A 14,612-nucleotide genomic window follows, 5' to 3' on the forward strand; every position below is an offset into this window, starting at 1 on the left:
AAATAATAAAGAGCATCTTCTCTAGTTCTCCAGTATTTGGAAATACACAGGTGTCTCAGCAAATCTAAGATACCGTCAAGTTGCCTAACGGTGTTATATGCACCATTAGCTCAGTTCCACCTAAGTAAGAAAAAATTAAACTATGACATGCTACCAATTTTCAGATGCATCCTAGTTCCATAAATTTAAAAGTGTGAAAAAGCGGCCTCTAAATCAGTGTTTCTCAATCTTTTTTTCCCTATTGCCTCCTCCAAGAGCCTCTTTAAGACATTTTTCCTGATGGTCTCCCATGAAATGTTACTGCCACAGTAAACTGCGTATCTCTATGTACTGTATGTAAATCTGTGTTTTACACAGAAAAAGAATGTTTCCTCCTCACAACCCACCCCTGGGGGGAAAAAAAAATTCTCCCTCTTTGGGGGCAACAATTCCAGGTTGAAAGTACACATCAAAATCCAAATGAGGAGCACCTGGCAGGCTCAGTTGGAGGAACATGCGACTGTTTGATGTCAGGATTGTGAGTTCAAGCCCCACATTAGGCATAGAGATTACTTAAAAATAAAATCTTTATTTTAAAAATGCAAATGAAATTACAATCAAGCTCTGTTTACAGATGCTTGACATTCCCTTCCCATTTAGCCTTTTTAAAAATTATATTTATAAGCTTTATTAGATGGGGGGTGTGCATGTATGTGCATGTGTGTGCATGCATGTGTGTAGCCTGTTTCCATCTGAAGTACCTTTTGTCCCAGACTAAATGTCAACATTCTTTTAAAAAGAGTAATTTGTGGTCTCAGTGGGGATCTTGCTTTAATATTAGAGTGAAGAGTAATTTGCCTTTCTGATTCTGTCCAGAGCAAATTCTCTCTGCCTCTGCCAAATTCATAAGTCTCAGACATTTGACAAGAGTGCAGGTAATCGTGTGGATAAAACACAGCAAGACAGCCTGCTGTAGGAACCTGCATAGGAACCAGTGTGCAGGGACTTTCTAGTGTCCCTCCTTGGAGCCACCAAGGTGGGTGTCTATCTGGAGAGGAAATGGTCTTTCTGGACGCAGCCGTATCTTTCCCTGCTCCCCACCCCGTGCAAAGAAAGGGCAAAGAAAGAGCCCTCGATTAGGCTCCCAGTCACACACACTCACAACCAAAAAAGGTGGTGCAGAAAATTTTCAAATTTCTCTGAAACTGAGGTTGCTTCCCCCTTTTAAAAAGAGTCTATAATTTAGATCTATAAAAAGAATGTACTTAGCACTCAATAGTTCGGAGCTCTTACCACAATTCAACAGAATAGGAACATTTCACCAAGTTTCTATAAAAACTTTAACAAATTTCTTAAAGCATTCATAATTAAAGGGCTCCCTGACACAGCAAGACAAGACATTGAAAAGTACTCTATTTATACCATTTTAAATGTTGATTCCCTTATAGTTCCCGGCATTTTCTGCAATCCTACAGAATATCAACAATCACATACCAGAACATCACAGTGTTCCCATTTTTAAAAATTAGTATTTGTGCTAGAAATTTTCAAAAAAATTAATAGCCATCCCTTTTATCAACCAGAAAGTGAACTATAGATACTGATTCTTCAGTAAGATTTCACAGGTTCCCCGCAAATCAATTTCCAGTCTGTCTCTCTATCTAGCACTCTATGTAGAGGCACGACATCTTCATTCCCTTTCCAGCACCTACAGAAGTTCACGTGACATAGGCTAAGATTCTCTCTCCCTCCTCCTTGTACTTCAGTTAAAAATGCTCAGTGATGCTTCAATTCTCAGAAAATTAAACAGACTTAATTAGGGCAGATGTCAAAATAATTAACAGGCCTCTAGTAGATAAGTATGCTATTAAAAGCAATACAGCTGTAATTAAACTGAAGGTGTAATTTTTATAAAGGAGTCCTACATGTGTGTACAAGTGGAAGCAAATGAAATAACGTTATGCAAAAGATGTCACCACATGTGAATGTGACCTTTCCATAGAAGAGCTCACCTCAATGCTAACAGTTCTGATTTTAAATAAAAATATATAAACCTCTGCAGTATAAAATACACACACACATATAACTCATATGCCCATACTGTATTTTTTTTAATATTAACATTCAGAAATCTAGGATATAAAACAGAGAATACCTGTAATAAGAATTTTGAATATCAGAGAGTTTCATTCTTATAATTTCAGTTAGGTGAGAAATGCTGTCAAGAGAGATGCGGATACCCAAAAAAAAAAATGAAAACATTCATTCAAAAAGATACATGCACCCCTGTTTATTGCAGCTATATTTACAAGAGCCAAGATATGGAAGCAACCTAAGTGTCCATTGACAGATAAATGAATAAGGAAGTATATATGTATATACATAGATAGAGATATGTATATGTATGTATGTATATATGTTTGTATGTGTATATATAAATATATATGTATAGATAACATAATATTACTCAGCCATAAAAAAGAAGGAGATTTTGCCATTTGTGACAACATGGATGGACCTGGAGATTATTATGCCAAGTGAAATATGTTGGAAAGACAAATAACATACAATTTCACTTATATGTGAAATCTAAAAAAAAGGAAAGAAAAAGCAGAAACAGACCCATAAATACAGAGAACAAACTTGTGGTTGCCGGAATGGAGGGGAATGAAGGGAGGGACAAAACGGGTGAAGGGGAGTGGGAGGTACAGGCCTCCAGTTATGGAATGAATAAATCACAGGAATAAAAGGCACAGCAGAGGGAATAGAGTCAATGGTATTATAATAGCATTTTATGGTGACAGATGGGAGCTGTGCTTGTGAGCAAAGCAAAATGTATAAACTTGTCCGATCGCTGTGTTGTATACTTGAAACTCATATAACATTGTGAATCAACTATACTTTAGTTCAAAAGAGAAAGATACTGGGGTGCCTGGGTGGCTCAGTGGGTTAAGCCTCTGCCTTCGGCTCAGGTCATGATCTCAGGGTCCTGGAATCAAGCCTCGCATGGGGCTCTCTTCTTAGCAGGGAGCCTGCTTCCCTTCCTCTCTCTCTGCCTGCCTCTCTGCCTACTTGTGATCTCTGTCTGTCAAATAAATAAATAAAATCTTTGAGAGAGAGAGAGATACTGAGTTGTAATGACAGTCTTGCATTTCTTCTTCCATGAATTTGTCTATCCAACATGTGACACACAGATAAGCTCTATGACTAATTGAAAGAAAAACAAAATTTTGTGACACAAAACAAACTTTGAAAAAGAGCACATGAACATCTACTGAACTTTGGTAGCTCTTACAGACCCACTAGGCTCTCAAGGTCCACCGATATTTGAAATGTGCGAAATGCAGGCTTTTTCTCAGGCCTGGGCCATCTTTAACAAAACGAGCGGGAAAGGCAAAGTCAGAGTACAGATGGACCCCAGCCAGGACAAGCCAGCTCACCACCACCCCACCGCGATCTCATTAGAACTGAAAGCCCTCTCCCATGAGCAAATAAGACACCTTCCTAGCCCGACCCCCCACGTGGACCCCATCGGAGAGAGAGGATGCCCTGCGCGTCAGGGCCCCATCCTGCTAAGAAACGGGAAGAGGAGGGGTGGCGGCAGCTCCGCGGATGTGGACAGAGCCCTCAGCCGGCTTGGGGCCATGTGCAGCTCAGCGCCATCTCTCCGGGTCTCAGGCGAAACCACAGCTTCCCGGTGCCGCTCACACGTCAGCCAAGTACCTCCGCCTACTCAAATCTTAAACATAGAAACAAAGGCCTACAAAATGGTATTTTAATTTCTGTCAGAACCAAAGCCATGCTTGTCTGAATAAGGCAGTTACAGCAGCACTAGGCACTTGAAAAGAACAGTACAATCCCCAACACCTACTAGACAATTAGCATAAACTCCACAGAAACCCATCATCGGACTCAAAATCGTGAGAGCAGCGCCACCCAGTGGCAGGACGAGATGCTGCGTGTGAGGAACTAGTCTCCATCCCCACGTGGCCAGAGATGGCTCTGGTCGCTCCAAATACCCCAGTAGAAGAGCTTGCACGTTGCTGGAAAATCTAAAATGGAATTTGATCCTTCTCAGAGTCTAACAACCAGGCTTAGAGAAAACGTTATTTCACATTTTCTGAGTAGCCAACACGAGGTTGCCAGATAAAATGCAGAATGTATGTTCCGTGACATACTGGAAACATACTAAAAAGGTATTGGTGCGTTTATCAAAAATTCAAATTTAACGAGGCATCCTATATTTTTATTTGCTGAATCTGGCAACCTTAGGGCTCCCATCTTCTGAAAGACCCCTTCCCCAGAAAGCACCCACCCCTAGAGAGCAGAGATTCGTTTATATAACCCAATCTTTACATAACCAAGTTCACTCAAAGAAACAGTTAACACATCAGCAGTGAGCAAGCTCGCCAGCAAGACACTGCCATCCATCCGCTAGCAATGGGCAGGGAAGACACTCTGGTCCCTTATGCAAAAGACCAGTAAGGTAAGTGCAGAGTAGAGGACAAAATGGGGGTCCAGATGGCTGGGTTGTAAAAGGAGAGCATTAAATATCACAAGGGTGGAGGAGGGTAGAAAGGAGATCGGCAGTTCTGGGGGGGAAACCCACTAACAACCCTTGCCTCTTGACACTTGGTCAAGGCGTTCCTGCCGGCCCACGGACGGGCGTGTGGTGGTTGCCTGGTGTCAGCGAGCAGCCGCTGGGTAAGGCAAGGCCAGGGAGAGGCAGACCTCCACCGATTATCCACATGCAAGCAAACCTTGCCTCAGAAAGGGGTTAGTTAAATGGGTTTGTGTTCCAGTTTTCTCAAACAAAAAGACTTGTGTTGTTTTCCCGAAGACACTGACTGGTTTGGTCTCGCACGACTGGCTGCTCTCGCCACCTGGCGTTCCAGGGAGGCCGCCGGGGCCGCACGCACCTTTGCAGTGAACGGCGATCGCCCCGTCCGTGTTCTCGCAGATGTTCAGGAACCTCCGCACGATATTGTCGCTGGGCGTGCTGCCGTCTATGAAGAAGAGGTCGTAGTGCTCGAAGCCCGCGTCCGTGAAGCGCTTCGCCTCATAAATCTTTTTGTTCAGCCTCACGACTGCCGTCACATTATGCTTTTTGAAATAAGGAAAGTAGGCTTCAGGCGCGTGAAGAGGATAGCCTGAAGGGAAAACGGAGCTGTGAGCAAAAGGCATGCGTTCCGCCTGACACACCGGGGAACACGAAAAATGCTTCACGATCAAGTGTATGAATCTCACCAGGGCTTAGGAGGAACGGGCCTTTCCTGAGAGTAAGACGGGGAAGCACATTCCTAAAGCCACAGTGTGAAGAGCTGTAAACACACACACACACACACACACACACACACACACACCCACAGGAGGGTTTGAAAAAAAAACCTCTGAGTACTGGAAATCGCTCATGAAAATCTGAAACCCAGACCCAGAGGATTCAAGTCCCGGGGGCATACACTCCTCCCAAGCCAAAACAAAGACATTCCGGGGACACTCAAAGGTCAGAGGTGCCCAGGGGGCTGCTGGCATGATTCTTTGCGCCTTTTCTTCCACTTGACAAATGCTTGTCAACTACAGTCAAAGACTTTTGCCTGGTAATTCGTTTAGATCTACAGTACAATCCCCCACAAAAGAGAAGAACAATTACTGAGCACCTACCATGTATAAGGCACCATTGTATATCATTTCCTGTAATTCTCAAAACAGCCTGTTAAGGTAAGAGTAGTAAACCCCATTTAACAGATGGAGAAACTAAACAAGTTGAGTAATTTTTTTGTAGACATTCTCACTTGGGGTGGGGGTGGGGGCACAGGGGGTCAGCCCCTAAACCACCTTCTGCTTCCAGTGGATCCATCATTGTTTGAGTATTCCCAGAGCTACAGAGTCCGCTGGATTACAGACCTGTGATCTAGACTTGGCCAGTCAACTGAGGTGACTGCCAGGGCGGGGTGGGGGTGGGGGGTAGCTCTGGCCATTGCAGACCTGGCCAACAGCCCCAGGGATTCACAGGGGACTAATTTCTCAGCACCCTGATCGCCACATCTGTAACGTATGCAGGGTTCACTGACTCATGGCATACTGGGTGAGACAGTCTCATTCAGTACCCATTCATGATGGTGGGCTCCGAGTGTATGGGCGGCAGCAGCCCAGGAAGGTAACCAGCAATTTCCGCACTGTGCCCTTGGCCGTATTTCCTACTGCCTCAGACTCTGCATATACTGGTTATTTCCTATTTTCTCTCAGCAGCAAGCCAACCCTCCCATGCTGGGGCCGGGGTCTGCAGAGGACCTTTGTGGCTGACTCACACTGTCAGTTCAACACACAGGAGGCCCAAAGCACGAATGGAGTGACCAGATGACCAGAAGAAGGAGAAGGGGCTTCTGGGTGGGGGCCAGCAAGACCTCAGCCATAGGAGACAGGAGCACCCAGAGCTTCTGGCTCAGCATGGCACTCCCAGTACCAGTCTGTCCCACAGCTACCTGGTCTCTGCTCCTTAGTCCCCAGATGCACACACTAGTTGGGTGGCATTCCCTTCAGGACTCCCAATACCAGTTTGGCTCCCCTTCCAAACCCCCTGATTCTGGTGACCTCACTTTCTACCTTTCTAAAGGCAGGAGCACTTTCCTCCATAATATTCTGGATACTTCAGTGTTGCCCTTTTCCTTTTTAGCCTCTTCTGTAACAAATCCCTTGTATTAAATTCCCTCTGTTTGAAATGGTATGGATTCTATTTCCTTGCCTGGACCCTGCTGAGACATTATCTCCCTTGGATCCTGTTCCTTTTCTGGGCCTCATTCTCTAGCCTTCCCTTGGAGGCTGTGAGATCCCCAGCACCATTCCAATCAATGCATTTTTGGTTTATTTACCAGAGTTGGTTCTGCTGCCTGCAACCAGGAGTCCTAAGTGGTATACTTGGCCAAGGTCACACAATGGATGGAGACAGAATTGGAAGGCAGATTAAACTACTCCATGGCCCAAACACACGATTCTCACGGGCCATGCTGCTTCCAGGCAAATAAGAAATACAGAGCTTATTTTCAACCTTCTGTGTAGAAACAGTAACTTACACGCACATTTAGAGAAAATGGGTGCAGTATTCTACTTGGAAAAAACAAGTCTGTTCTCCTACTTAACTCAAATTATTTTCCAGCCAAAGATTTACATCCTAAAGGAGAAAAGAGCTGTGGTTGGTGATGTAGGAAACAAAGGCAAGAAGGAAATGTCGATAAAATTCAGTTTCCTTATAACCTGCAGCCCACTGACAAATACTTGAGACAGGCCAAGTAAGACATTCCTCCAGTAACTCCCAACTGTCTCAATGCTTTGCTAGAGGAGAAAACAACCTGAGGTAGACAATAGCTAGGCCTCCAGCATCCTGTAAGTCTTTAACATAGGAAAATCCTCTTGGAAACTTCCTTTCTCTTTACCTCCCCTAATTCCAAAGTATCTGATCAATTGCTCCCACCATCCTGGGGCAGATCTTTCTGCCCACAGGTCCTGTCCCCAGGTTATAGTAAAAATACCTCTTTCTATTGGAAACATTTCAAGAATTCTTTCTTGGCTGGTGGCTTATGGACCCCACTTCAAACCACATCAGCTGGCATAAGGAAATGAGCTTTTCTATCATGTAAGAATGGGAAGGAGAGGGCTCATAAACACACAGAAGTCTTCCCCTGGTGTGGCTGATGAGCACTTCTGACCCTAGGTTCCTAGCATACCTGGCACCTCTGGGATGGCACCTGTCACCAGATGTGCTAATGGTTGGTTTGGTGTCTTTCCCCTCCCATCCTCCCCTAAAAAGAGGAAGGAGAAGTTTCTTCTTGTATATTAATCTCTTTCAGTAATAAATATACCTAAACCAACCATTAAGAGAAATTATGTGTTTATCTGGATTTAAAAAAAAACTGGACAGTTATTCAAATAAAGCAACAGGACACTGGAAAAATAACAATAATGATAATAATCATAACTAACATTTACTAAGCATTACTATATGTCCGGCACTAAATGAAGTGCTTCATATGGATCATCTCATTAAACCTTGCAATTACCCAGTTATTGCTGCCTAGAAAAGTAAACTAGCCCAGGCACACACAGCTAGTAAGAGATAGAGGCAGCATTTGAATCCTGGCATTCAGATTCCGGGTCCTGCGTTGGGGCCCATTTCAAGGAAGATCCAACCTGACTCTGTTAGTAATGGTCTCCAAATAATGGAACGTTATATGAACATTAGGGGCTACGCTTCCTACAGTTGGTGGGCAGGTTTATTTAAAATCCTCAAAACTGTTTCAAGTGATTATAACTAACGACGATGACAATATCCTATGACCTCTGGTAACTGATGACTATATCCTATGACCTCTGGTAACTGTTTGCAGGCGTTATCAATGCATTTGGGACTGGTTTTAGCAGCGTGCAGAGCAAGACAGAGCATTCATCAGCCCCTTCCTCCATTTGGCCTCTAGATGGCGCCCTGGCATCAGTAAAGCACGGGCAGAGCCCAAGAGCCGACCAAACAAGGAATTTCAGAATGGGGAGATTTAAAATTCCTCTCTTCCTAGCCCTTCATTCAAAGTTAGAACCCTGAAGAACAGCAGTCAAATGACTAGTCCACCCAGTTACTGTTAAACGTATAAATCTGGGGAGTGGCTCAATCCGTTAAGCATCTGCCCTCGGCTCAGGTCCTGGGATGCAATTCCCAGGATGGGCTCCCTGCTTAGAGGAGAGTCACCTTCTGTCCCCACCCCTTTGCCCCTCCCCCCCCCACAACCCCCATCTCCCCACAGCTCTTTCTCTCTCTCTCTTTCAAATAAATAAATTTTTTTTTAAAGCTAAAACTTCAAAGTGGGCAGGTAAATGTAGGAAGCAATAAAATATGTTTACTTAGACTCATTAATGAGAAAAATGTAATTAGAATATCTGTTAGTAAGCACTTATTACGTGCCTGACACTGTGCAAGACACTTCATCTAGTATCTCTGAGCGTCACTAGATGCCTGCCTTGTGCATCCTATTTCCCCTGTTTGACATACGAGGAAACTGATGCTCAGAAAAGTTGCAGAGCTCTGGGAAGTTCACGCAACCAGTAAGGGACACAGTCAGGTTCCACTGTCCAAGCCCTGCACACCTGCTTCTCTAACTATATGACCAAGCTGAACGGGCTTCAAATTGTTGCCAGTCCCTGCCTCAGGCTGTCTTTCTCTCTGTGTTTTGTTTTTTTTTTTTTTTTTTCTTTTTTTCTCTTTAGAGAGAAGGACGTTGCCACCTGAGAGTTTGGGGTATAGTTGGGAAAACTGGAAATCCAAAATGTGTTTCATTCTATTGCTTTATTATTCATGTATCAATTCAAATTTATTAAACCAAAAAAAGTTAGAGCTCTTCTCTTCCCCACCACCAAAACAAGTGAACAAAGATGATTGTAACAAACTCTACTTATTCTTTGTTGACACAACACACACTTAAGACACTTACAACACATTCTGCCCAGATGGTAGGATTTTAAGGCTTCTTTGGCTACATCCTAGCAACAGCTATTTGAGTGTTAATTTCTGTAAAATCTACCTTTTCTATTAACAAACCCCTAACATGATTTTCAGCCTCTTCAAGAAACAGTTTCTCAATTTAGAAAAAAAAAAAACAAAAAAACAAAAACAAGAAATAACAACAAAAACAAAACAAAACAAAAAACAAGCATCGAGATTTCACTGTAATTGGATCAAGTCTATTAAGTCCATCACAAAATTATTTCAGACCTTTTTTTCCCTCAACGTAAGAGGGCACGATAGATGCATAGGTGGGAAAAAAAGATGCCCATAGAGCAGCATCTTGGGTTTTTATTTCTAGATTATGTAATTACAGGTGACTTTTTCTCCATATTACTTAAATTTTCTATAGTGAACATATACTTCCTCTGCAGTAAAATGAAAAAGAACACCAAATTTGGAATCAAAGAGACCTGTGTTTGAATCCACATGCTGCCACTTTCTGGTTGTGTAAATCTGGGAAAGCGAGGTAACTCCTCTGAGCCTCTATCTTCTCTTCCAAAAAATAACTCCTACCTCCCCTAGAGGGTGGCTCTGATTCTTAAAGAGATGATATGTGCGCAAAAGTTTTATCAGTCCCATTCCTGGCATATAAGCAAATGTAGCTATAATTATTTCCCAACATTATAATATGCAACCAAAAGGAATTTTTAAAGATTTTTGACAATTAAAAGGTACAATCTTCCAGTTATTAAAAAAACAAGACACACGGATGTAATATACAGCCAAGGGAATATAGTCACTAATAATGTAACAACTGTGCATTTTGACAGATGATAACTAGACTGAATGTGGGGACCATGTCCTAATGGAGAAAAATATCCAATCACTATATTGTACACCAACAACTAATACAATATTGTAGGCCAACTGCTCTTCCAAAATAAAAAGAACTGTCACACAAAATATTCACAGCCTTTTATCTACTGCTCTGACTACTTAAGAATTTAGAGAGAAAAGGAGAAATACAAAGAAATGTATGAACATTTGCCAACCATGAAAAGTGAAAAACTGTAAACAGTGTAGATGTCATTCAAAAAGTAACAGCATTATGGCACATTACTGATAATATACAAAACAGTCATAGAAAAGTATAATGAAAATCAACATTTACTACCATGGAAAGAAGTCCATGATATGTTAAGTGAAAAAAGCTGATATAAGATAGTAATCATTGGGCGCCTGGGCGGCTCTGTGGGTTATGCAGCAAACTCTTGATTTTGGTTCAGGTCATGATCTCAGGGTCATAAGATGGAGCCCTGTGTGGGGCTGCGTGCACAGGGGGGAGCCTGGCTGAGATTCGCTCTCTCTTTCTCCGTCTGCCCCTTTCCTCGTTCACATACTCTCTCTCAAACAAAATTTTTCTAAAAAAAAGTAATCAGAGTGCTATGCTTTTAAAGAAAGGTAGGTTTATTTTTTTTAAATATGTATGTGTGTGTATGTGTTCACTGGAAGAGGAAAAAAAATCTGTATGCAAATACAGAGAAGCAGGTGAAAAGAAAATTAAAACCCCCATAATCCCACCACCAACTCTTAGCCCTAGAAAACTTGGGTAGAATTATAGGTCACCCTTATGTGGTTTTTATTAATTCATCTGCACTTTATTTTCTTAATATAGGCATGTATTAGCTCTCTAAAAAGATTTTAAATGATTCTATAAGTTACACTTCTCATCTTCTCTTGAAGAAAATGTCATAAATCACAGGAATCCTAAATGGCAAAATTCTTTCAACTTTATGAAACGAATGCCCACCAACAAAGCCACAACTGAAACCAAACACCTTCTAAGATTTTCTGGTCTGAGCATTTTTTTTGCACAGAAGGCCAAAGGTAAATCAAATCAATTCTGTCTTTAAAGACCAAGTGCCAGAAAGCAGTTTCCTTAGACACTTTACATGTTACTCATGACAACCCAACATGACAGGTTAATCAACGTCTAAATAACAGATTCATTAGCAGACTCATGAATGAGAAGATGTAATTCTGGCTTCGGTACACAGGCCTCCTATTTGGTAGCTTAACTCTCTAGACTTGCATCACCCATCACAGGGAATCCATGATTCAAACAGAGTTCCCTGGAAGATACGTCGTAGGCATGAAGTAAGCAGCATATCTGTGGGAGCTCAAATAAATCAGCAAATCTGGATGCATGATTCACAATATACAACGGAACTAGATTTTAGAATTAATCCTTAGGAAGATAATGGTGATAAAAGGAGAATAAATCTAAACTTGGGGTTTCAGATTATGTTCCCTAAAAGACTAATGTCCCAGATCTACGACCAGATAAAAAGCAACAAAAAAACACGGGTGGGGGGGAGCTATTATGTTCACAGGGGAAATTTTTTTTAATTTTGTGTGCTCCTCCCATAAATTGTTCTTAAACCTTTGGTGCCTATCATTACTTGTCTTCTAGGAATGTTGGTAGATGAAAATAAATAGAAAATATTAATGGGAAAACTCACATAGCTGATTTTGTTTCACTGTTTTGTTTTTTTTTGTTTTTTTTTTGTTTTTTTTGTTTTTTGTCTTCCTGAGTACGTGTGCCCCTGGCTACACATAGAGCAATGAGTAATTTAATTACTGGGAGCTAGAAAGTTGTTCTCATTGTCATAATGGAAATAAACAGATCAGTGTAGTGGCAATGTTTAGGAGCCCAGCTCTGGGATGGAGAACCAGTTCCCCTTATTACTCTGGGCAAATTCCCTACTCATAAGCCTCAGTTTCTCCCTCTGCAAAACGGAGATACATGTACCTGTATCTCATAGAGGTGTGTATTAAATGAGACAATGTGTTACTTAGATAACAACTAGCGCATAGCCACTGCTCAATAACTGACGCCTGTTATCATCACCCTTGTTATTGTTCTACATGATGTTCCCCAAAGAATACCTTAATGTAGCACTCTACCACCAAGTAAATCTCAGAACCACTGAGAGAATTCAACAATCCATTTACTAGTTTGACCAGCTTGCTTCTCAGATTGTTCTTTGATAACTGGGTCAGGTAAAGTGCCTATTTATGGCAATTTTAAAACTTTCTAGATTCATTTATTTATTTACTTTTTAGGGGTGTGTGTGTGTGTGTGTGTGTGTGTGTGTGTGTGTGTGTTTTAATTTTACTCATGAGAGACAGAGAGGGAGAGGCAGAGGCAGAAGCAGGGAGCCCAATGCGGGACTCGATCCCAGGATCCTGGGATCATGACCTGAGCTAAAGGCAGACACTTAACCAAGTGAGCCATCCAGGCACCCCCCCACCCAAATTTTCTAGGTTTAAAATAGGATTAAAAATCCCCCTCCTAAACTATAATATTTAACACACTAATTACTACAGCTCAATTTTTTAAATAAATAAATATTCTTTGGGGAATAGTACCAAAAGAAAGGATTATCTGAGGCAATTAAGAAATTGAAGATGAACTGAAATAAATTTTTGGATGGCAAAGTAAAGAACAAACCTACCATTTTCAATTTTGCTTTTTGGATGTGGTCCACTAAATGCTAAAAATTTTCCTGGAACAATCCAGTTGAAGTCACCATTTTCAACTCGCTGGTAGAAATTTGTGAGAAAAGAAAAGAAAAATATTTTATAATTCTTATACAATTTAGGAAACCCTTACAAATAAAACTGCTTTTCACTCTGTTAGTACTAGTGGATGTTCATGAAGACAAAGTAATATAGCTTAAAATAAAAACATGCATCTGATTCTCAAAATAACACTTCAATCCTGTTTAGAAAAAGCTTTATTACCTAGACTGTTTGAAAAGTTTAAAAAACCTTAAAGTGGAGGTACTTTGCTTAAAATAATTTTGTCTCCCAGCTACCCTGCAAAGAAATGAAATAAAAACAAACATTGCTTATCCTCACAATAAATAAAGGGAGAGAAGATAAAAGGAAATATCAGCACTTTCCATGAACATGGTAAACATATTTTAAAGAATGAAAAAAAATCTAAATATCAGGGTCATAATGAACACACTTCCTTTTTTCTGTTTTTATAAGTCGCTACTGTTGTCAATGCTGATATTTCAACTGGGAAACAGAAGGAGGCAGGAGTGAAGAACAGAGGATCATCAGACCTTTGAGGTATAACACAAATGAGTCCATCAAGGTCTCTGGCAGGGGCTGCAAACCCAAACAGCTACACAGGCCAGGTGAGAGACATAAGTAAAGGCCGGTGGTTCCTCAGCTCCGGCTAAAGAGTCGCCTCTTGCAGGAAAGGCTAACTGAATGTGGCTGACCTGCTGAATGGGTTTTTATGTGAATCTTTCTATACCTCATGTTGACTATTTTAAGTTAAGTTTTTAAATCAAATGAAACACACCTGTGGGCCAACTTGGATCACCAGTTGTCAACCTCTGGTCTACATTCTCTATAGGATCCTCAGAAAAGGCTTGGAAACCAGGGAAGGGGCCCAGCATCCTCCCACTGCTCCATGATCTCCTCCATTTCCTTCACTTCCCGATGTGCCTCTAAACCCATGGAGCAGGGAAGTGGGGAACATCTGTGCAATGCATCGTAAAACCTATGCATCACTTCTTTACATGAGCCTTCTTTAGCCCACCCACAACCCTCACCCCCATCCCACCACCAGGCCAGCTTCTAGTCTCCATCTCCACCCTCCAGGCTCTCCAGCACTGCACAGATACCTCCACAGGCTGGAAGGAAAGCAGTTCTCTTTACTGGGCCAACACTATCCATTAGAAAAGCTTTCTCCTCCACCGCCACATGGCACACACTTCAACAGCAGGACTAGGTACCAAATACAGTCCACATTCTACTGTAAGAACTTCTGAGTATTTGTTAGATTAACTGGAGTAACACCATGACGGACACTGAAGTCTCTACTTTAATGACTTATGCTACTACTACCATTTCCAATTTTCATGAAAATCAAAACTTAGCTGTACAATTTCTATGTTTAAAATGAGATGCTTCTTTTCAGTCATAAGAAGTTATAAATGAAACTTTAGTGACACTTTATAAATGCCTGAATTGCATTAATCTTAACTATAATAAATGTAATATCTCCATAATACCAGAAATAAAATCTCAGAGCTACTGAGTGTTATGATTCCATATACCAAAT

General features: G+C 41.5%; 1 protein-coding gene across 6 annotated transcripts in view; it reads right to left on the bottom strand.

Moving 5' to 3' along the window:
- Window positions 1-14,612, bottom strand: part of CDC14A (cell division cycle 14A) — a 198,373-nt gene that overhangs the window by 62,569 nt on the left and 121,192 nt on the right. For all 6 annotated transcript variants that reach the window (XM_046006231.1, XM_046006240.1, XM_046006223.1 and 3 more), the window contains 2 exons: window positions 12,985-13,072; window positions 4,899-5,129 (listed from right to left, as the gene is read on the bottom strand). In XM_046006231.1, coding sequence (XP_045862187.1) covers window positions 4,899-5,129; window positions 12,985-13,072 — 319 coding nt within the window. The remainder of the gene's footprint in view (window positions 1-4,898; window positions 5,130-12,984; window positions 13,073-14,612) is intronic.

The sequence above is a fragment of the Meles meles genome, chromosome 1 (assembly GCF_922984935.1).
Source record: "Meles meles chromosome 1, mMelMel3.1 paternal haplotype, whole genome shotgun sequence".
In the NCBI taxonomy this organism is placed as follows: domain Eukaryota; kingdom Metazoa; phylum Chordata; class Mammalia; order Carnivora; family Mustelidae; genus Meles; species Meles meles.